The sequence below is a fragment of the Falco cherrug genome, chromosome 6, assembly GCF_023634085.1.
Source record: "Falco cherrug isolate bFalChe1 chromosome 6, bFalChe1.pri, whole genome shotgun sequence".
Classification (NCBI taxonomy): domain Eukaryota; kingdom Metazoa; phylum Chordata; class Aves; order Falconiformes; family Falconidae; genus Falco; species Falco cherrug.
Window position 1 is genome coordinate 87,125,874 of NC_073702.1, and position 22,263 is coordinate 87,148,136.

The 22,263-nt window shown below is 39.6% G+C and overlaps 2 protein-coding genes across 9 annotated transcripts in view; one reads left to right on the plus strand and one right to left on the minus strand.

Moving 5' to 3' along the window:
* Positions 1 to 571: 571 nt before the first annotated feature.
* TFB2M (transcription factor B2, mitochondrial) lies at positions 572 to 11,462 on the minus strand. Of its 2 annotated transcripts, none has more exons than XM_027800698.2 (8): positions 10,950 to 11,462; positions 10,074 to 10,162; positions 9,002 to 9,155; positions 8,457 to 8,605; positions 6,770 to 6,859; positions 4,181 to 4,243; positions 2,726 to 2,877; positions 572 to 1,528 (listed from the first exon to the last, which is right to left on the minus strand). In XM_027800698.2, the coding sequence occupies exons 1-8, from the start codon at positions 11,389 to 11,391 to the stop codon at positions 1,342 to 1,344; spliced, it is 1,326 nt and encodes a 441-aa protein (XP_027656499.2). In that variant the 5' UTR covers positions 11,392 to 11,462; the 3' UTR covers positions 572 to 1,341. The 2 variants fall into 2 exon arrangements, with proteins under 2 accessions (XP_027656499.2, XP_055569106.1); XM_055713131.1 differs by having other exon boundaries at positions 11,061 to 11,455.
* A 25-nt stretch (positions 11,463 to 11,487) lies between these two features.
* Positions 11,488 to 22,263, plus strand: part of CNST (consortin, connexin sorting protein) — a 53,700-nt gene continuing 42,924 nt past the window's right edge. Inside the window, exons 1-2 of one of the 7 annotated variants that reach the window (XM_055713124.1) lie at positions 11,493 to 11,637; positions 12,215 to 12,443. Coding sequence is in view for 2 of the 7 variants with exons in the window: in XM_055713123.1 (XP_055569098.1) it covers positions 12,009 to 12,069 (61 nt within the window). In the remaining 5 variants the exon portion in view is untranslated. Of the gene's footprint in view, positions 11,638 to 11,834; positions 12,070 to 12,214; positions 12,444 to 22,263 lie in introns of those variants that run through there. The other 6 variants (XM_055713129.1, XM_055713126.1, XM_055713128.1 and 3 more) reach the window with 6 other exon arrangements.

Below are 22,263 nucleotides of genomic sequence, written 5' to 3' on the forward strand. Positions count from 1 at the left end.
CACCAGAACACCAGTAATGCTCCGAGACAGGCTGCAAATTAAACCTCAGCTTTCCCAGTAGTTTCATCATAATATTACAAAGGCTCAGCAGCAACTTAAACAGATAGCTGCAGCCTACCTAGCAGAGCAAACCGAGGCTGCCTGAAGTAAGTTTTTCTTTCGTAGTAGGACCTGCAGGAGGAAGACAGATGAATGTTTGTCACATCTATACCTCACATTATACTTAAGAAATGCAATTCTTTGTTTGCATTGGTTTGGTCACTGCTGTTTCCAAAGCCTGAAAAAAACTCAGCCTTTAACAAAAAGGCATTTTATTAACTTGTGCTCTGCTAAAAAACCTTATTTTTGGCCTCAGCTCTTCCCAGAGGAGACAGCATAGATCAGAACTAGTACAGCCTGCCAGCACGTTACACGACGACACAACAGTTACATGGTAAGACAGGAAGAGAAACTAGGAACAGGTTGCATTATGGAGTACTATGACTAAAAAGAGAATTTTAATAGCGTATGGTTTTGAAGGAAGTTATTTTGTACATATAATACACATTAAACAAATACATATTGACAAAGGTTACTGGCAAGATGACTTTATTTTTTTTTTCCAAACTGTTTATACAGCACTGAATGTTCTGGTGACTTTGTTTTTAGACCTGAAATAAGGTAAAGCCTATATGCATATAGGTGTTCATGTATTGTAAACTAGAATGGGCTGCCCAGTGTTCTTTTCAAATTTTCGAAATTAAGAATTGTTATGACTTTTTCCCCAGAGATATAACAATCTTTAGTTTAAGAAAAAACCTCAATACCAACTTGCAGTTGATGTTTTATCATGATGTCATTACCTTGTCTTCTATTAACCCACCACTATTCATTAATTAAATTATATTGACTTTAGACTGCAAGGCTTTTCGATCAGGAGACAATACAACATATTCAGTGGTTGTAAAGACCTACATAATCTGGGAACCTGTGAAAGGATATTCAAACCACTGACCACAGAAATCATAATATTTGGTCTCTTATTTTTTGTAAATACTGTAAATACACAGCAGCGTAACAAAAAGTTCCTTTTAAGTGGTACATCCAACACAGCAGCAGGTCACTAACATGGCTCCTGGAAAAAAATGTAAAAGTGTGTCCATTCTAGATAGGATTGTGAGCAAATAACTGTGAATCGTTACTTTCATCCTGCGTAGAAGGTCTCTTGTTAACTGCTAAATTTATTTTCCTGTTTGGACAGGAAATCATCTAGCTGACAGTATCTCCGATTTCATTTAAATCATTTCTCGAAGTAATCTTCCAGAAGCAAAGGTGATCTTCCAAAAGACAGCAGCTTTAGATTTATAAATTTATGTTCCTTATACTTTCAAAGGCTTCATCATGGAACCAGGTTTCAGTAAACATACTAGAGTTTTGCAAAGCCTCAAAAAGGCGCTTATAGTCTTCTGGGTATAAGCTACGCGATTCAGCATTTTCTGGAATTTCTAGCTCTCTCAGTAATTTGCCAGCATTGTCCAAGCTCCATGAACTGAAATAAACAAACAAACCATAATAGAGCATTTCTTTCTGTGAAAAATTAAGACTAAGGAACAGTATCTAAAGGTCCACTCTTCCACAGCTTCTAGAAGTTAACACGTTCCTACAAGACAAGTTACTTTTTTGAGAAATTAAAGCCAAGGTCATTTTCAGGAAGATGATTCAGCATAGCAGGAGTTAGTGTGACTTACACCTTCCAGGTATTTTCTTCTATATATAAACAGACATATCCACCGCCTACATCACTGCTGTGAAAACTAGACCTTTTATAAATGCATATTTACATCAACTATTTCCCAGACAAGAAAATGGTGTATAAATACACAGAATATGCATGTTAGAAGCCTCCAAGGTTAGTTCCACTTCCTGGCCAGGGATCGAGTGGAGACTAGGTACACCACTGAGTTTTAAGAGAGAAATCCATTAAGGCTCCTTGCACTTGCCTTTGCTAAATGAGTTCCTAAATTTATTAGCTTCCTCACCACCCCACTTCCTGGAAATTAACTTTCATAAACTAGAACCAGCAAATGAGATATATATTAATTATTTTCATTAACAGGTTGAAGGTCAAGGCTTTCAGACTGCAAACACTTCCCATTTATGGGAAAGAGAAATCTACTGATTATAAAGTGAATAGTTCCAATGTAATACCAAAAAGAATAATTAAAGAGTTGCAAAATTGGTAAGTAAGTCTAAAGCCTAGGTTTTTAATTAGATAACAAAGTCATTTGAGGACATCCCCACTCCACCTTCAATAACCTTCAGTTGGTTTTGCTTGTGTTACTTTGATGCCTGTTATAAACTGAAACTCTTTTTCAGCTTTTAATTTCTATACCTGCAAAAATCTTGCTGACTTTATCATTATGTCTGTAAAGCGAGTGAAAACTTCTTGCAGATACATGACCTCACCTCCATTGGAGGTACAGACAATTACTGCACATCTACATTCTAAACACTTGTCAACCTTCCTGTCAAATCAAGTTTTTGTCATCTGTGAATACAGGCTAGAACAGTCCCTAAAATATTGTATCGTGGGTTGCAAAAATGAAACCTTCTATTCTACATGTAGATAATTACAAAATTTGTATTTCAGCTGCAAATAAATACTGCTTTGAGAATATATATTTTAATATTTTCCTGTATTTCTCTGCAGAAAAAAATATAAAAACTGTAATTCTTTCTTACTTACTTAAATTTATCCATAACTCTAGACCTAGGTTTAGCAAAACACTGTTTCACCATGAAAATAAAATTTGATGAATTTGTGGGCTTCAAGCTTCCTGTAAATAGGTTTTGCTGAGGAGTCAGTCGTATCAAGCATAAATGGTCATTTGGCAGCCACTGCAAGAAAAACAAAACAAGTCACTGAAAAGTCACTTCTAAGACAATCTCTCTCTTTAGCTAAGAGTAAGCATTTCATCTGTGCCACCAGTAACATTTCTTAAAGAGTTTTAGATGTCTTACCAAGATGATTTCATTGGGAGCTGAGGCTTTAAAATTTTCTTCTAGAACAAAGATGCTTTACCTCCCACGCCCCCAAACAGGAAAGGAAACAAAACAGACGTACTATCGCTTCAGTTTTATTTTTAAGACTGAGCCTTCTTAATTGGCATAGGCAATACAGACTTAATGTGAGTTTTCAAGAGATTAAATGGCCTATAGTATTCCTATACTATGCAAGGTATCAGATCACATCACTTCAACTACCTGCCTTTTGTATATGAAGATGGAATTATTTGAGTGTAACACTAAGACAATATTGCAATTTGAGAATTTTATGAAACTGAGAAGGAGTGGAGTCTCTAATGGAAATAAATGTACTTCTGCATTGGCAGCAATGGATCTACTGTCCAACAGATCTCACATCTGTACTTCTCCTAAGGCTGCCACAATACATCTTACACAATCCACCCGATACGCCTCTCTGTGTGGCTTTACAGCAACACACCTAAGTGCGTAAGGCACACCCTACTCACTTAAATTCACTTAGTCACTTATACTGCACAGTAACATTTGAAACAACACTCAATAAACTGCCATAGCAGTTTTCTGGGGAGGGTGAAACCAAATACTAAGTAAACTTGCTTTTATTTTTTTGGTATTAAATAGAAATATTTTTTATATTATACAAAGGAACATCAGTACTTCTTTAAAAGACAGAAATAAAGAACTTTACACAAGGTATTTTTCCACTTCTCAAATTTAAGCTTTGAGACTCACACTTTTCAGCAATTAACTAGCACACGGAATCTACACCGGACATGTGAATAACCATTTTAATCAAAACCAGCAGCATACTGATTGTGCTATTAATGGTGGTAACACTTGTTTTGTTCAAGCTGGTAGATGGACCCTGTCAGTAACTCCTTTTTCAAAACTTTATCCGTTCACATCCCTTTATACTCTTTATTCACTATATTTTTCCATCACAGACAATAAAGATACTAATTTCTAAGCTAATAGCATTAATTCACTCCACTTCTAATGCATCTACGTGCTGCCCATAAGTTTTAATTAGAAGAACACTTCTTAAAAAACACATGTTTTATAACATTTATAAATGCTTTTATAAAATTATTTTAACTTTAATTAAAGTGGCTTAGTTGCATCTCCAAAAGAAGAAAAGTACACACAATGATCTTACCATGGTTTTCGGTACCGCCAGTGCCCCATTTTTCAAATTAGTTATAAATGATGACCAAGGTTCCTATGGGAAGGAGCAAATATATTAAAGAATATAAGTGCTTTGATAGAACAGACCAGACTATTTCAGACGAATGGGACCTACAACGATCATCTAGGCCAAATGCCTGACCACTCAGGGCTGACCAAAAGTTAAAGCATGTTGTTAAGGGCATTGTCCAAATGGCTAAAACACTGACAGGCCTGGGGCATCGACCACCTTTCTAGGAAGCCTGTCCCAGTGTTTGATCACCCTCTCGGTAAAGAAACACTTCCTGATGTCCAGTCTAAACCTCCCCTGGCACGGCTTTGAACCATTCCCATGGGTCCTATCACTGGACACCAGGGAGAAAAGCTCAGCACCTCCCTCTCCACTTCCCCTCCTCAGGAAGCTGTAGAGAGCAATGAGGTCGCCCCTCAGCCTCCTTTGCTCCAGACTAGACAAGCTCAATGTACTTAGCTGCTCCCCACAGGACATTCCTTCCAGCCCTTTCACCAGCTTTGTTGCCCTCCTCTGAATGCATTCAAGGACCTTCATCCTCTTAAATTGTGGGGCCCAGAACTGCACACAGAAGTCCAGGTGAAGCTGCACCAACACTGAATACAGTGGGACAATCACCTCTTTTGACCAGCTGGTTATACTGTGTTTGATGCACCCCAGGGTGCAGTTTGCCCTCTCGGCTCCCAGACCATGCTGCAAACCCATGCCGAGCCTGCTGTCAACGAGCACCCCCAGACCCCTTTCTGCAGGGCTGCCTGCCAGCCACTCCTCTCCCAATTTATACTGGTGCCCAGTGTTACTGTCCTAGCTGCAGAATACAACATTTCTACTTGTTTAACTTCATCCCATTAAACACTGCCCAATGCTCTAATCAATCTAGATCCCTCTGCAAGGCATCTTGTCCCTCAAGAGAATCAGCAGCACCTCCCAGTCTGGTATCATCAGCAAACTTGCTTATGGTGCATTCAACTCCCACATCTAGATCATTGATAAATACCTTGAACAGGACTGGCCCTAGAACTGAACCCCAAGGAACACTGCTGCTGACCAGTTGCCAACCAGGTGTAGCCCCATTCACTGCAGCCCTTTGAGCTCTGCCCTTCAGCCAGTTCTTCACCCAGCACCGTGGACCTGCTCATCCCACAGATGGGCAACTTGTCCAGAAGGATGCTATGAGGGACTGTATCAAAAGCCTTAGTAAAATCCAGAAAAATTCCATCCACCACCTCCCCTTCATCCACCAGGCAGGTAAGCTTATCACAAAAGGATATCAAATTAGTTAATCAGAACTATCCTTTGTGAATCCATGCTGACTGTGCCTGATGATTGCATTATTCTTTAAATGCCTTTCAATAGTACCCAGTATAATCTTCTCCATATTTTTTCCACATACTGAAATTAGACTAAGAGGTCTGTATTTCCCTGGGTCTTCCTTCACACCCTTTTTGTAGACTGGAATAACATTGCTGGTTTCCACTCAGCAGAAAAGCCTCCAGACTCGCAAGACCTCCAGTAGATGTCTGAGAGGGGTCCTGCCATAACATCCACTAGCTCCTCCAGTACTCTGGGATGAATCCCAGCAGGCCCTGTGGACTTCTGAATATTAAACTGATACAGCTGGTCCCTTACAAGTTCAGTGTCCACAAACGGGGAGTCACTGCTCCCACACTTAATAGTCCTCTGACTTAGGGGACTGGGCAGCCCAAGGTCTATCAGTACTATTAAAGACTGAGGCAAAAATGGCATTGAATGCCTCCACTTTTTCTTCATCCCTAGTAGTCAGGTGACCATCTTCAACAAGTATCATCTTATTCTTCAACTCCTTAATATATACTTTGTGGTGTAAGGTATTTGGAAGACAAGAGATAGTGAAACTTCTGATTTTAGATTAGCAAAACATTTCAAGTACAAAGGTAGTTCCTAGAAAAAGAGAGGACAAAAAGATAAATCTAAAAAGCATAAAGTTAAAGTTGATGGCCATGTGCTTATAGGAGGTGGGGGGTCAACATAAACTTTATAACTAAACCGTAGCACATCTGACAAGGTAAGGTAGTTATTGACTAACAGGAGAAACAGGCTTGCTTTGAAAGGAAAGGCAATGAGACTCAAAAAAATATTTCTGCGGAACAGTTTAGGAAGTCAAAAGCATGCATGATGGCAAAACACAGAGTACATAGCAAGGAGCAGGCTATGACAGATTGGAAGAACAGTCTTCGGGTCTCACACAACCCTCAGCAAGATGGAAAAGACTTTCCTGTTGCGCAAATGTCTCTTTCTTATTTACCAGCTTCTGAGAATAGATGTTGAGTACAGTGGCTTGTAATGAAAATACCGACATCACAGCTAAAAAGGACGCTGCTTAACTGAAAGAATTTTACACAAAACATGACTGTTCCAGGTTTTTACATCCAAAAGTTTTAAATAGTTCTCCAACTAACTTGAACACCAAATTAGCTTCCAATTAGTTTATGACAATAGACCACTACAAACTCTTTTCTAGAAACATATCCATAGCATTAGACCACACCAGCTGGTACAAACAAAACTTACGCTATGCAGCAGCTCAATTTCACATCCTACTTGCCAAAGTACAGTAAGTGCTTGGTAAGCCCTCACATCCCCAGGCTTTGCCGTTAATACCTAATGGCAAAGAAAGAACATTTGTGTTACAAAAACTACGATTGCTTCTTTATCTAAGCAAAATCCTGATATATAGAGATATATACATATAAAAAGCGGCAAGAAATTCAGTTACGTCTAGAAGTCCAAGGTGAAGTTAAATTAGGCCTCAAATACATAATCTGTCCTGTTTTAGTACACCTTGTCAGAACACATGATTAGAAGACATTCTGGCAGTCTAAGTATTTCTTTGCAGCAGTTATTTGGATAACTGAATTGTGTTGGAATTCCCAGCTTATACCTTCTGGTGCCTTTTAAGGCAGAGAAGTTTCACACAGAAGAGAACCAGGGATTCTATTTTGTATAAAAAGCTAACATGGGCAGAATTAACAGCTTGCACTGCTAAGATAATATTCCAAATAAGACATACAAGTAAAGCAAGCCAAACATTAGGTGACCTCACTGAGCATTAAGCAGCTTGCATAGTCATCACCTTCATCAATATTACAGATCAGACAACTCTCAGGGAAAAAAAAAAAGAAAAACTTGAGGTTATACTCAAACAAGGCAAAGAAAAAAGTAAATTGTAGCATGGAGATTTAACTTCTCAGATTTAGAGAGCCTTGTCATATGATCAACCAAAAAAACCACTAACAAAACCACCCACAAAAACGAACCAACAGTGCCCACTAAAAGAAGGCTCCAATTGCTTTTTACTTAGGTACACAACTCTCATTTAACAGGGTTCACAATAAAACCTGAAAACTTAATTAAAAACCTACAGTCACTGCATTAAATGAATACGCTGCCCCCTATTTGCTCAAAAATCTGGCCTTTAAAAATATACCATTTAAGTGGATATTTCAGTGGTGTCCAACCTGTCATTTCACAGAAGAATAAACATTTGATTTTTTCAGTAGGGTGTTAGACACAAGAGCTTGTGCAAGCACACCTGCAAGTCTTTGCTTACTTCAAGTAATTAAAGGGTTGTGGCTCTGTATGAACCTCACAGTTTTAAGGAAAGAAAAGGTACCCTTGAACTATAAGCACAGTTCTAAAGGTTTGGGACAGCATCACTTAGAAACACATAACCCAGAAGGCTGCTCTGCACCTTAGTGTAAAGAACCTTAATAAGAAGGTGTGTAAATCACTCATTTTGCCTCAGTATTTTTCAGTACTGCACACAAAAGTGGCTCAGAGGTCAAGTGCATCTCACTGAGTATGGTATTTAGCAACTCTGAATTCTCTTCACAAGGAGGCATTTTAAATTCAGTCTTCATTGATTATTACCTGCAACTAGTAAACATTTTTTTGCAAAAGCCTGTTACAGAATTTTAACACCTCGCAAGTTACAATGTAAAGCAGGTAATCTGCTGCTGCATACCCTTCTCAAGCCTTCATGCTTGTAAGATTTGTGGTTATGTGACAGCAGAATGTTTCTTGACAGTGCTATGACTGCATAAAGAGAGCAAGTAGGAAACAAGCAAGACTTAAAAATTCTGGCAGAAAAAGCAATTCACTAGCAAAAACATGAACTACACAATACAAATGTTACTATATTCTGTGAAGTGCTACTTATTCTTTACTACCTGTAAAATCTCTTACACAAATCTCTTACCTTGTACTCTTTTTCACTTACAAAGACGTTGAGTTCTACTCTTCCATATCTGTATATCGAGTTGCATTCATACAGGGCAAAAAGAAGTCTCCAAAGTACATTCCTCTCCTTTTTTTGCGGTAAAATTCCAAAAACTTTCACAGGTAAATCTGTTTCAATAGTGGGTAAAAGCATCTTTAAAATTTTGCAATATATACTAGATAATCTCATTAATGCTAATGTCTAAACTATGAATAATTAAGAAAAGAAAGCACATCAGCTCATGTTCAAGAATGAATACGATTCAAGCTTTAGTCAAAGCTAAGTCCAGTTTGTTAGACTAAATCTTTAACGAAGACAATCAAATATCTGAGATTTCATATCGCCACAAGGTTTTCTTGAAGCTATTAAGAACCTAAATAAAGCTGAAATGTAGGAAGTAATATACATTAATCCAGCATGTATATAAAATAGAACATATACCTCAAGCAACTCCCAAAGATTTTGCCAAACTGCCTATGCGCCCTTCCAGTGTATTTGTAACATGCATGATCATTTACATATACCTGCCCTCCAAGGAACTGCTGCTACGCCCATGGCTTCAAAAAGTTTGTCAGAACACACAGCAGGTGGTTTCACCGTCCCAGTCACCAAAGGATCCAGTCTGAAGAAGTCACCATAAATTACCTTTAATTGTCCATCCAGGCTATTCTCTAGAGACTGAATAAAATTAGTTTCAGTTGAAGAAATCTGGATGCAGTAACCTGTCTTGCAAACCACCCCACCCAAACAAAAAAACAATGTTCAAGCCCTACTTAAAATTGTTACCCAGTCAACAAGAGTCAAACCTCAGAGCTGCTTCTTAGAGCTGATAAAAAGAATATTTTCCTTCATTGTACAGAGCATCTTGACATTTCTGTGCTGTTCAACTGGAGCTTTAAAACACATTCTTAAATTGTTATGATGTTTTGCAAAAAACCCTATACTCAGCTAAACAAAGCACCGCATTTAACGATTTACAGCTGGAATTCTCCATATACACAGAGAGAATGCATTTTATACACATTTCAAGTCCGGTGAGTCTTTGGTTCCAAACTTCTACTTTACAATGCCGTAATACAGCCCTTCTAGCGCAACTTCTGCAGCTCTGTGTCTACCACCCTTGAATCCACACAAACACAAGACAAACACTAGAGGACAACATGTGCAAGTGTCTTAGTATCACCAGTCAATTGCAGGACAACAGATTAACACTGCAAGATAATCAGAATAACCAAGGCTATTCTTATAGGTTTCTTCAAGCTATATGCAGACATCTTTCTTAAACATACGTAACTAGGATGACTCCAATTAGCTTTAGCCACAAATTTATGCACGAAACTATTCACAGCAATACTACGAACTTGAATTTCTACATACACAAAATGTCACATCAGTTGATTATTAAAATGTCTGTGGCTGAACGTGCAATGTAAACTCAACCAGTGCTTACTATTATTGAATGTTATTTCAAATGTTACAAGTAACAATCACTGGCTAATTGCTTTTTGATCCAACAGCTATTATACAATTTTATGTTAATTTCTTATTTTCCCTTTGATTGAATTTTAGCTATGCGCTACCAAATCAGAAGTGTACCTGTAAGTTTGGAAGAAAAGCTGAGTTACTCTCCAGAGCGACCACTCTAACACCTGCATTGAGCAGAGTTCGGGTCAAGATTCCAGGACCTGAAGGGGAAAAATAAAAAAAGTTTTTAAAACTGGATTTTTTCTAAGTCATTTTCCCAACACAACACTTGGAACACACCACCTTCAACAAGAGATAATTTGTGTCTGTTTAAACATACTTCAAGAGTTAGAAAAAAGATTTACAGGCAGCCTGCCTGAGATTGCTCAGCAAATTACACATAAGCACAGCATTACAATCAGATACTGAGGAACATTATATCCGATATTTCAAATATTTCTACTCCTTTTTCTTCTGTCAACTGAAACACACTTTGAAACTTTGCCCATATTATCTCTACAGGTAAACTACCCTCTGCAGGGGTATTTTATCTGTAGATATGTAAATGCAAAAAAACATTAGGTAACCGCAGGAGGCTAGCTGTGTTAAGGGCCCACAGTCCTAAGTGTGCTTTTACTGACAAAGTGTACCTACAAAACCAAAAATATTACCTAGACAGACACGTTACTTAATCCATACCCAGTTTTAACACCAGTGACTCAAGCCTCCAGCCTGAGCCCCCGCTCACTCCCCAGCCCTGTGCAAAGACCCTGCTGCCACCCAAACAGTGCCAGGACACCCAGACGGTCCCACCAGTCGCCAGCGTTCGCCCCGCGAAGGCACCAGGGCGACGGGCCCGGGCACCGGGGCAGCCCCCTGCACCCCTCCAGCCCGGAGCGTCAAGTACCGGAGCCCCGAAATCCCGGGAGCGGCGGGGCCCCGCCCGCTCAGCGCCAGCACCCCGGGGACCCGTTACCGCCAGCGGCGAAGGCGGCGGCGCACACTGACCCTGCAAGGTCACTGGGGCAGGCCGAGCGGTGCCACGTCCCAGGGGACGGCGGAGCCAGCCGCCGGAGGGCAGCGGGAGGGCGGGTGGAAGGCAGCTTCGGGGCCGCTTACCGGGCGCGCACTCCAGCACGACGCACTGAGCGCCAGGCCCGGCTCCGCTCCGCAGGCAGCGCTGCACCGTGCGCGCCAGCTGCGGGCAGGCGATGAAGCGGCGCAGCGACGCACCGGGCCGGTGCAGCTCCTGCACCAGCCGCTCCGTCTCCGCCGTCTCCGGCACCCGCAGGCCCGGGCTGGGCCACTGCCCCGCCGCTCGCCTCGCCGTCACCCACCAGCACGGCGACAGCCCGCACAGCAGCGGCCGCAGCCCCGCCGCTAGAGCTGCCTCAAGGAGGCGGCGGCAGCCCGCAATGCCCGGCGGGGCCCGGCCTGCAAGCATCGCCATGCCGCCGGCACCCACCCAAGCACCGGGCGCGCGATCGCCGCGGCAACGGCAGCGTCACTTCCGCCTCCCCACGGCCTCTCTAGCGCTCTTCCGCTCTATCGTCGGAGGTCTCTCGTCCCGCCGTCCTCTCTATGGTGCCAGCCCTGCACCGCCGGGAGCCTGCGGCAGCGCGGCAGGACCATCCCCCTCACCTCCACGCCATGCCGGCTGGCGGGTCCCGGCCGCCTGAGCTGCAGCGGGGCTGAGGTGAGCCGACAGGGGCTTTAGCTAAGGGAAGGAGGAGGGGAAAAGGAGATGTTTCCCCCCGGCTCTGCGCACCGCTCGTCCCGGCCGTGAACGGCGGCTACGGGGCGGCAGGGGAAGGAGGGGTGAGGGCCGCTGGGCGGAGGGCGGGAAGGTGCGGCGGGGCCGGTACCTTCCCGCCCTCCGCCCGGCGGCGAAGCTGGTCTGTGAGGAGAGCGAGCGCGCGCGGGCGGCGGTTAAACAGCCGCGGCGCGCGGAGGCCGGTACCGGGCGGGCTGAGCTCTCACCTCACAGGAATTACGGCAGGTGCCGGCGCCTGCGATTCCTTCCCCCACCCCCCAGGAGCAGAACCTGAGGGGGAAAAAAAAAAATAAATGCGTGGCGACAGGTACTCGTTGAAAGGAGGAAGGTTCCTGCCGGGTGGAGCGATGTCTGGTAGGTTTTGTTGGTGGAAGTCCCAGGAGCTACGTTATTTAGTTTGAGGTTTGCTTGGGTGTTTCATGGGAGGCTTTGATCTCCGCGTCTGCAGCTAAATAGTCACTTCGGGACTCGGTTCTTTCTATCGCCCTGCCGCCCTCAGCAGGTGCAGGATCCTGCTCGATCAGATCCACGACATCAGCCCCTCTCAGCTTCTTTCTGCCCGGTACCGGCTTGCAGCGGGGTAAAACCAGTAATTCGATAGCAGCGACATTATCCTTTCAGCAATTTCCCTAATGCCTTGACGAGAAAGAACTTTCGAAACGTATTCGAGGTCTGTGGAACTGGAGTTCATCCTTCAGGGATACTGTGCTCAGACCTGGCGGTGGCGGGTGAGTGACCGCGGTGTGATGGAGTTACGGGGAGGGGAGAGAAAATCCTCCCAAACGTGTTTCCCTGCTCCCTGCCTAGCTGCTACAAAAGGCAAGAGAGAGCTGGCAATCGCAGAGTGTACTGATCTTCGAATTAACGGCTTAAAAGTCGACTTTCTGCATGAGTTTGTGTAAATTGCTTAACTTCTTATATCTTGCTTCTCTGTAAAGTGAGAAATTAACGTGTGCCTACTTATTAAACAGAGTAATTTTGTTTGACGTATCTCTCTTATTAAACAGAACCTGGGACAGAAAATTGTGGCTTTGCTCTTCTGTGTTTGGTGGATCTGCATGTGGCATGAAGAGGGACTGGGATGAGTTTAGGAAAGATTGCAACTGCCTTGTCAAATGTGGCAGTTCTTCATATCCACAGTGTATTTTTAAATACTCAGCTCTTTTATACTGAATGCTGTAATAGTTTTCCCTGTGCCTTAAGGGAAATGGACAGACTGTTCAGCTGGGATGATGGGATAGACCTCAATCCATTTTTAAACGGGACTTTGTTTTTAATAGCTTTTTTCCTCTCTTACTAATTAGTCTGATAATTCAGTAATTCATAGGACTTCTAGAACGTCGAGCAGAACTTGGTTTTCGTCGAGCAAGTGTTTAGTAATGTCCTAATTTGACATTCCTTATCAAAGTTTATTGATAGCTATGGCCACAGAAAGGTTAGGTATAGTTACTGTATTATCATGTTGTATTCCATGTATTTTAAGATTAATTAAAGCATTTTGAAATATTTTGTTGCCTGTCAGAGCATTCAGGAGTGCTAGGGTTGTCTTTGAACCGGCTGTTCAGAGTAATTGAGATTATTTAGAGGGGTGTTTGCTAAGTAAAGCCAAAATGCCCTAACATTCTTCATACACTGGAAATTATACACTTTTCTTCATTTTTTAATTCACTTTAGCTTAGTGCTTGCCTGCATTGAACCATAGGGTAAATTTATGACTTTTTTTTTAAATCCTTGAGAAACTGTTGAAACATTAGGAAAATGGTAAGTTTTGTACATTTTATGTTTAGAATTACAAAGAAGAAAGTTGTTGAATACATTAAAGTGTATCCGAAGGACATTTGAACAGTTATTTTTAAGTTAATGACTTACTGTGGCATATATTTTCTAGTGTAATCCAGTTACTGCCGCATGCAAATATTTGAATTTACAGTCTTACCTCACAGAGCCTTATGTCTCTGTAATTTAAGTGCATTGTTGGGTACTCTGAAGTTGTTTCCTCCCAGTTAGTGTTTTTTGACGTAAATCAGGGAAGGAATCAAAAGGGTTACCTGTTTGATTGGATTCCATCCTGTGCTTGAATCAAAAGAGCTCATTAGTTGGATGGGTCAAAAAGATAAGTAAAGAGATAATTGTTCTTCTCAGTGGTTCTTTTCGTATTTATTTTTACTTGGTTCCATTTACAGTTTTATCTTTTGAGTTAATATTAAAGCATTGGTTCTTTATTGTTATTTTGCTAAGTATTAACCACTTAGCTGCAGTAAATATTGACAGGCATTTCTAAGTAAGGGGGAAAATTGCAGTAGTACATGGATCTTGATCTCAGTTTTTCAAACTCTTATGCTGATACTTTATTTTAAGTACAAATTCAGTAGCATTCTCATCTTGCACGTAAATCCCCAAGGGGTGTGTGAACAGAAGTTCGCAGGATCGTACTTTTTCTTGCCCCGGTAGCAATACTTAACGTTAGTGTCTGCTGTTTGGCTTAGAATACAGATTAAGTTTGTTAGCATCTAATTACTTCAGAAATTCTTTATCTTTCTATTTTATTCACTACATCTTGTTATATCATTAACTCATTTGTAAAATTTAAGATTTATTCTTCATATTGACTGTTCTTTTTTTAAATTATGCATATATTGAAAGGCTTACCTGTTACCAAATACCACTTCTAATGTGACTTTTTTTAAAAAAGCTTACAACAGAACTGATGTTCAGGAAAAGAGCTGAAAGATTTACTTAAGCGTAGTAGTTTTAGTCATGTGAAAATAAAATAACCTGCTACATGCTTGAATTGGCAGAAACATCCCTGTGCCTTGCTGAGATGCAGGATGTCACAGAATTCTTGTTTCCACTTATTTTATTCAGCATACTTCAATAATCTTGTTGTAATAGTGTGGATGGTGACCAAGGAAAATAGTAGGAGTGGTAAGAGATTTCTTCAAAAGTGCTGTAAGTGCTGTGCACTCAGGAAAATCGTCTCTAGGAAGAAGTGTTTTTGAAAAATCAGTCGGAGAGTGGCATTGTTCTTTTGTCCTATTCCCTCGTCATCTCTGACCCCCACTGCAGGGCTATACATGCACAAAGGAAATGTCCCAGGGACTGAAGTAGTATTTAATCCCATGTCACAATAAGGTTTAAGAACCAGTAGTTTGCAACCTGTGGGTTGTATTGGACATCTTCCTTCAGTGTGAAAATTGGTCTTTATAATGAGGTCAGCAGTTTTAATTATAGAGCCATTATGCTCTATGAACTTTAGTTTACAGCTTTTCTGTGTGCATTCTGTGGACAATGAAAAATGGCTGGACACTTGCATTTGAGGTGGGGTGGGGTGGAGTTTTTCTGTTGTTTGGCCAAGCTATTAGTATTAAGGGAAATAAGAATCCAAGGTTCCTTGGAAGCGTGCCTACTCCATGTGACAGTGTAGCTTCCAGCCTAGCCTGGAAACGTGATTAGTAGGCAATTGCTGTCCATTAAAAGTCTGCTTGATCAATTGTGTCTGGAGAGTGAGTGCTCAGGTACCAATTAAGTGAAACATAGCAAGTTAGTTCCTTGAGATTGTTTCTGAGTGCTAGGTATATGGTCATGTATGTTAATATAAGCTTATTTGGGAAAAAAAATTGTTAAACCACTCCTCCTTTGCTGTTTTTCTGGTGTAATAACATGCTATTTAATAGGAAAGCATTTTCACACCAGGTGCAAATTGACTTTGTAGCCTTACAAACGCTGCAGCAAAGTTCACAGCTCACAAAAGAGCCATTCAGCACAAAAGTAAACATTTTTTGATGAGCTGATACCTTCAGTTCTGTCCCTAGTGATGCTAATAACAGTGCCCATGTCTTATTTTCCTCTTTTAATGAACACTAAGCAGCAATATTTTTGACATTTTCAGTGGAAAGGCAAAGGGTTCTGTCGTGTGAAGACTGTTGCATAAGCTGTGTATTGTAAGGCATTTTGGCAGGGGTACAAACTTTCTCACTGTGCTATATCTGCTCTGTGTATACAGGGAGACTCAGTCCCTAGGGCTATCAATCTGGCATCTTTCATCAGCCGTAAATTTACTGCAAATATTTTTTGTCTGCATGCTTAAAGAAGTGCTATTAAATCTTTGTGGACAGGAGTAAAAACATTCAACTAGATGCATCTTCTGTTTACTTCTCTCTGAATTCCTCTTCGTTGAATTCTGATGAGCACATTCTGCTGACTCAAATTCACTCACCCCATGTTTGTGTATATGTCTTGTCCTAAGTCTTTATTTTGAACGCTTTGGCTATGTTATCTTGCTCAAGAGCTTGTCACGCTAAAGATTTTTTTACTTCTTTTTTCATTTTTTTAAAATCTACTTACTGTATAACTGTGATATCTTTAAACATGTGTTGCTAACTTATAAGGAAGGTGTAGAAGAGAATGATGTTAGTGTCAAATATTTCTCTAGACAAATTTTGGTGTGTTGCATGCTTGCTTTTTAGGAATGGAGTTGCTTAGGAGCGTGAAGTTTTTTCTGCTGTTGTTCTAATACACTGCTCCATCTGTCCAAACTGAATTGCTAATGTGTGGCCTTACGATGTGAGCTTTAACACTGCTTATCTCTGTCTATGGGATTGGTTTAATTTTCATGTTTTATTTTGTTTGGACAAATAATATTACACTGCAGGGCAAACTGAGATTAATTCATAATAAGTTTGGGATTTAAAAAAACCCTGAAACTAATCCTTTTATTTGTTCTATCTTTGCAATATGAGCATTTTAGGAAGACTTTTAGGGTTACTTGATGAATATCTCATTGAAATAATATGAAAATGTGGAGTACACATTTTGGAGGTTCTTTCCTAATGTTTAATACTTGGAATTTTGAGTGCTTTTAGCCTCAAAGTGAGGGCATGGTGATCTTACTACTTTAGACCAGTATTTCAGCTGGACCTGCATCACAGTTCAGGTTAGTTCATTCCATTACAGCATTACAGTTGACTCATGGCAAAATAAACAATTGGGGTGCATCTGTCCGGAAAGTTAGAAGTTTGTAAGGTGTTCAGTAATATTTTGGCATCTTCCTTTATTCATGTCTTTATAAAATAAAGGGACGTTCACAATGCAGAGCTTACACATTAGATCCCAGGAAGATTTTATGACAGCTGGCATATAAAAATGCCCTCTATACAATGTTGTCTTGGTAGCTGCTTAGTTTCTTAGCTGGATTTCTCTTTTTTTTCCGAGGAAGACTATTAAAGTCTACTATTTTAGCACTGACATCATTAGTACAAGGAGAAATGGTAATCATTCACTGTCTCTGTACGTTGTAAATCTCCTCCTGTCTTGGAATCATTTAAACTATCTCACTTTGGATTTTAAGTGAAATTAGTTTTTATCTTCTTACAGCCCTGATGATAGGTGTTATTAATGTTTGTGATATTTGGGACTTTCTAATGGAGAGATGTTTGTTTTTTAATGGAAACTGCTACTTAAAGTGGCCTTGATAATAAGAGTTTTCTAAAAAACTGATCTAAACCAGATTAGATGTCTGTAAACAGACATCTAATTACAAACATACATTTAAATTCTAATAGAAAAAATGATACCTCTGCTCTAGAAAACGTCTCCAAGATCTATTAATCAAAAGTATGTGTAAAGTATTAGATATATCTCATATAGTCAGCATCTATTTACACTATTAGAACTGAAATGAGTTACCTTAATAACTTTCTGTTGGAAAGGGGAGAGTTGAAACAGCACTCAAAGCTAAATTCACCACCGGGTTCGAGTGGTTGCAGCTTCGTTGACTTCAATTAAGTTACACCAGTAATTAATTTTGGGGGGATTGTGATTTAACATCTTAAAGGTTAAAGGTCTTTTCCGGTTTATACATGATTGAATTGTCAATTGCACATTTAAAGGCAAAAAACTTGAACAAAACAGACACTTAAATTTGGTCCTCTTTACAGTCCTTCTATGATCCCCTTTACGAAAATATCTATTGCTCAGTCTTTTTAATGTACTCATCTTTGTTACATCCCTGTGAAATAAAACAGTATTTTGTAGTTAAGAACTGCATTAAAGATGATGTAACAGTTTGACCGAATTCACGGAGGAGGTTCAAAAAAAAGAAAGGATTTGATCTCAGTCATTTGTATCTGACACTCAATAATGTAGAAACTAGACCATCCTTCTCTTCTGAAATATAAAACCAACTGATGCAACATTTTTGTAGAGCTGCTGGATATTCTAATTTTCTAATGATGACAATTATTGAAGCTCTAAGAGTTAGCTCTGTTCTTAATTAACCTTCTGATTGAACCTACAGGTTTGATAACAAAAGGACTGCAGGTATGTAATACTTGCAGAAAAGAACTGTTTCATAAATTTTATGGACAGATTTCCATTCTATTTGTGGTTGCTTCTGGCCTTGATTTAGGATCTAACTGAATATTTTGACCATGCTAATTTTTTTTTTTGTATTGATGAGGGCTATAAAACTTGCTCATCCCTCAGGTATAAATTGTAGAATTCAATCTCACTATGAAATTCAACTGTCAGAAAGTCTTGAATGCTCTCATTTCTAAAGATGGGCAGTTTTTAGGTAATTGCCTCATTCTTCTTGTATCTCCATTTCAAGGGACTGTATTCTGTCATTTCTGCCTTGTCATATATTTTTAAAGTTATTACCTGAGATCATGAGGGATTTTAGATCATTGTGCCTTTCTTAGCTAACTCTTATGAGGTTATAGGATGTATCAGCTTTCTCAGGACCTTGTAAAGTAAAGATTTGGATAAGAGTGAGCTGAGCTGAATAATTCTCATAAAAATAGTCTGTACTTACTTGCAGGACTTTTGTTGGGTTTTTTTCTTAATAAGGAAAAAGTACTCATCCTAGAAAGGACGCATAAATTTGTCTAGTAGGAGTTTTTAATTTTTGTTATACTTTGTAATCAAACTTGCATACATGTTCTGAAGTGTAACAACAATCTGAGAGTTCTTCAATTAGAAGGAAAAGGTAAGAATCAAAAAAGGCAAATTTCTTCTCCTCATAAGACTTAAAAGGAGTTTTGCGCACCCTGAGGCAGGACCAGTTGCTTATAGGTTATTCTTGACCAACGTTTGTCTAGACTGTTGATGAAAGTGTGGCAGTGATGAGAATTCTCCATCCTCCTAAACCAGTCTGTTCTACTGCCTTTCTACCCCTACCTGAGATTTGTCTGCAGCAGATCACCAGAACATGAACAAAAAATGAACACATCAAATGGTGAGGTCCCCTTTTATACCTTTCAGTGAAATTTGTCCTAGTGAAGCTTGAAACTCAAAACTCTCCAGACACTTGGGGAGCTGATCATTGTGTATTTTGAGTGCTGAAAAAGAGCTAGTTTGTGTGAAATTTTTGTCAGAACTCTGCTGTATGTTCTAATAAAAGATACTATTTGTTCCCAGACAAACCCCTTGTATTTAACTGCTGACTGAAACATATTTTCATAGTAATGTTAAATGTGGAAGAGTAGGTTATGCCTGGCGGTATACGTTTATCATTGTTTATTAAAGCTATGAATAAGCAGTATGACTAGGAAGCGTAGAAGTTGAAAATAGCATGTGGAACTTCCTCTCAAAACCTCACCATTCCTGCTGTTTATAGTTGTAAAGATCATCATGCCTTGAAATGCCACTGCCACTTGAGAAATGTCACTTCAGTGTCAGAAAGTGCCAAACCACCAAAGTGTTCATGCTCGAACATTTCAGTAAATACAGTGAAATTTGATAACCCACTCTCACATCTGAATACTACTCGGAGAACAGCAGACTTAGCACGTTTGAAGAGATAGACCTCCGAAACTATGTATCTGACAGAGAAGCAGAAAACATAAAGATGTTTTTACCTCTAGTGCATTATTTCAAAGCTGAGCATAGGGCAAACTGAACAGTCAGGAGAAAATGAGATTCTTTCATAGCGAGGCTATCCAGTAATGGGATTGTATGTAAGACGATCTTGTGACATGACAAACTACTAAGGAGTCTGTGCTATAACACAGCACAACAACATGGTAGTTTTTTTCTGCAGAGATGGCAGATTGGGTAATGGAAGCATACACAGATTTGTATTTTCCTTTCTTTAGAAACAGCAGCATTCTAACCATTAAGTGTTGCACAAAACACAATTCAGAGCAGAATTCTGCTATCTGGAGGTGGTCTGGCTTTGTGAGATGATTATAGCTAAATGAATTGCCTACCTTCTTCATCTGCTGTCTCTTTCCTTCTGCAGCAAATGGTGTGATGGTCATGTACGCCTTCTACAACTTGTACTTTTCTCTGGTTTTCTTTGTTGGCTGTGGTGAGGCAAAGGCATTGTAATGCGATCTGGTGATAGTATTGCAGGTTCTTTAGGTGTATCTTGTCTTTCACATCATCAGAAGCAAACAGATGTTTGCAGAAATTGCACCTGCATTTTCTCAGAAAAACATAGGGACTTTTTGTTTGTTAGCTCCTGTAACAGCATAGTAGGATTCCTCTTTTTCTTGCAGGCTAGTGCACTCGCAATGGTATGTTGTATGTAGTTTTCAGATAGTGCCATATAGCTACTCTGTCATGTAGAGTTCGCTGCATCTTCATTTTGGTAGTAAATGTAATTGTTCATAAAATGAGATCAACATTCTTACTTGGATGTGGAAACTAATGTGCAACTGTAAGAATTTGCAATACGTGTTTTGATTTTGTATTCACATTGGTTTGTATTAATTTTTAGAAGATTCATTATTAATACGGTAAATTAAATGTGGTCTTGTAAAGTATCTGTACACCAGCTATCAGGAAGATCAAGAGATTTATTCTTTTTAAGAAATATATGTTTATATATTTCAGTGTTTCTACAGTTTTCCTTTTTTGTTGTAGTGGTAGAAGCATCAACTCTGTAAAGACAATGGTATAAAAAAATCCTGTTTCCTTTTCACAGAATCAGTGTGATTATTTTTTTCTACTTGTATTTTTTTTAAAAAGGGAGAAAAACAACAAAACCCCTGCAACAATAAAGAAAATTAAATTCTCTTAGTCCTAGGTACTATCTAGTTTTTTACCTGTCCTTAAACCTGAGACTTGCTTAGCTTCTTCTGTGAAAGAATGGGGATTCCACAACATCTCTAGACAGCCTGTTTGGTTGTTTATATGACAACCTTTTCTAGGCTAAATAACTGTTACTACATGTAGTGCTGTCCCTTCCTCTCTAAAACTCTTACCTGCCTGTGATCTAGGTTCTCATATTTGTGCACATCTTGTTTTGTGTATATTGTGCACGAAACAAAAATACGGGGCTGTAATTGATTAGTGTCTGGTAGGACATAATGAATTCTCTTGTGCTTGTAATACCTGCTGTATTGGATCTCAGGGGGGTGGGGGAAACTCTTGGACTCACAGTCAGTTTTCTGTTTGGTATCTCTTTACGATATGGTTTTCATCAGAACAGAATCTGTGATTCTATGGCTGGTTAATCTATATTTCATATAGATGTGCTTCACTTACTCTAAAATATACGGTGTGTTCTGTTTGTCTTAGTGAATTTCACATTACTCCTTTTGGAGCACATATTGCTACAATTAATTTTGAATTAAATCCTCCAAAATACTTATGACTGCTGTTAACTGCAGATTTTACATAGCTACTGTGTTTTGTCATCAAAATGAATGAAAAGATTCAGTAGAAGCAACACTGGGAACCAATCTGAAATGCCCATTCAATTTGAATAGAGCAATATAGGTGATATAGTGGGGAAACTGGCTTTCAAAGAATTAAAAGACTTGAATCTCCCTACTTAACATAGAATAATTAAGTGGCATGGAATGAGAGAGGGAAAATAATGTCTTTGGCAGAGGACCTATATGAACGCAGTCAAATGGAATAAAAAAATTATTTGTCATAAACTTCTTGAATGTTAGAACATTTTTAGCCTTTTGCCAGCAGCTATGGTGTTACAAACTTGATCTCTAACATACTTCTGATATCAGTCAATGAAATAGTATGCTATATATTCAGTAAACATTCACAAAAACCACCTTACAGGTTATCCAGCTTTCCAGGATAGAGGAGCTGTGTTAGTGTGAGGTTATGGGGGATGCAGTGTCATTTGTTTGTGGCTTTGGTTTGGTGTTTTTTTAATGCTCTCTTCAAATGTTGGCTGTGCCAGCTCAGGAAAGATCCCAGTTCTTGCTTTTTTTTAGAACACAGTCCAAACAACTGTATTTAAGCTTACGTTTCCTTGGTAAGGATAGATGGAAGAAAGGCTCTGTACACACACAAAAATGAGCAATTAAAAAAGTTGTTGAAATTACATAAGTTACATGAAGTACATGAAAGAGAACACTGAAGAGCTCAAGCTTTTTAAAATCGAAATTGACCTAAAACAGAAGTACCATGGTATTTATGTAATGTACATATTGTTTGTTCTAAAACAAAGAACGTTACAGCTATCTTCAACTCAGACTGTCTTGTAGCTGCTTGACAAGTATTTGCCACCTTATTTTCGATTTATGCTATAATCACCATGATTATACATGCCAATTGCATGAATCTATGTGGCAACTG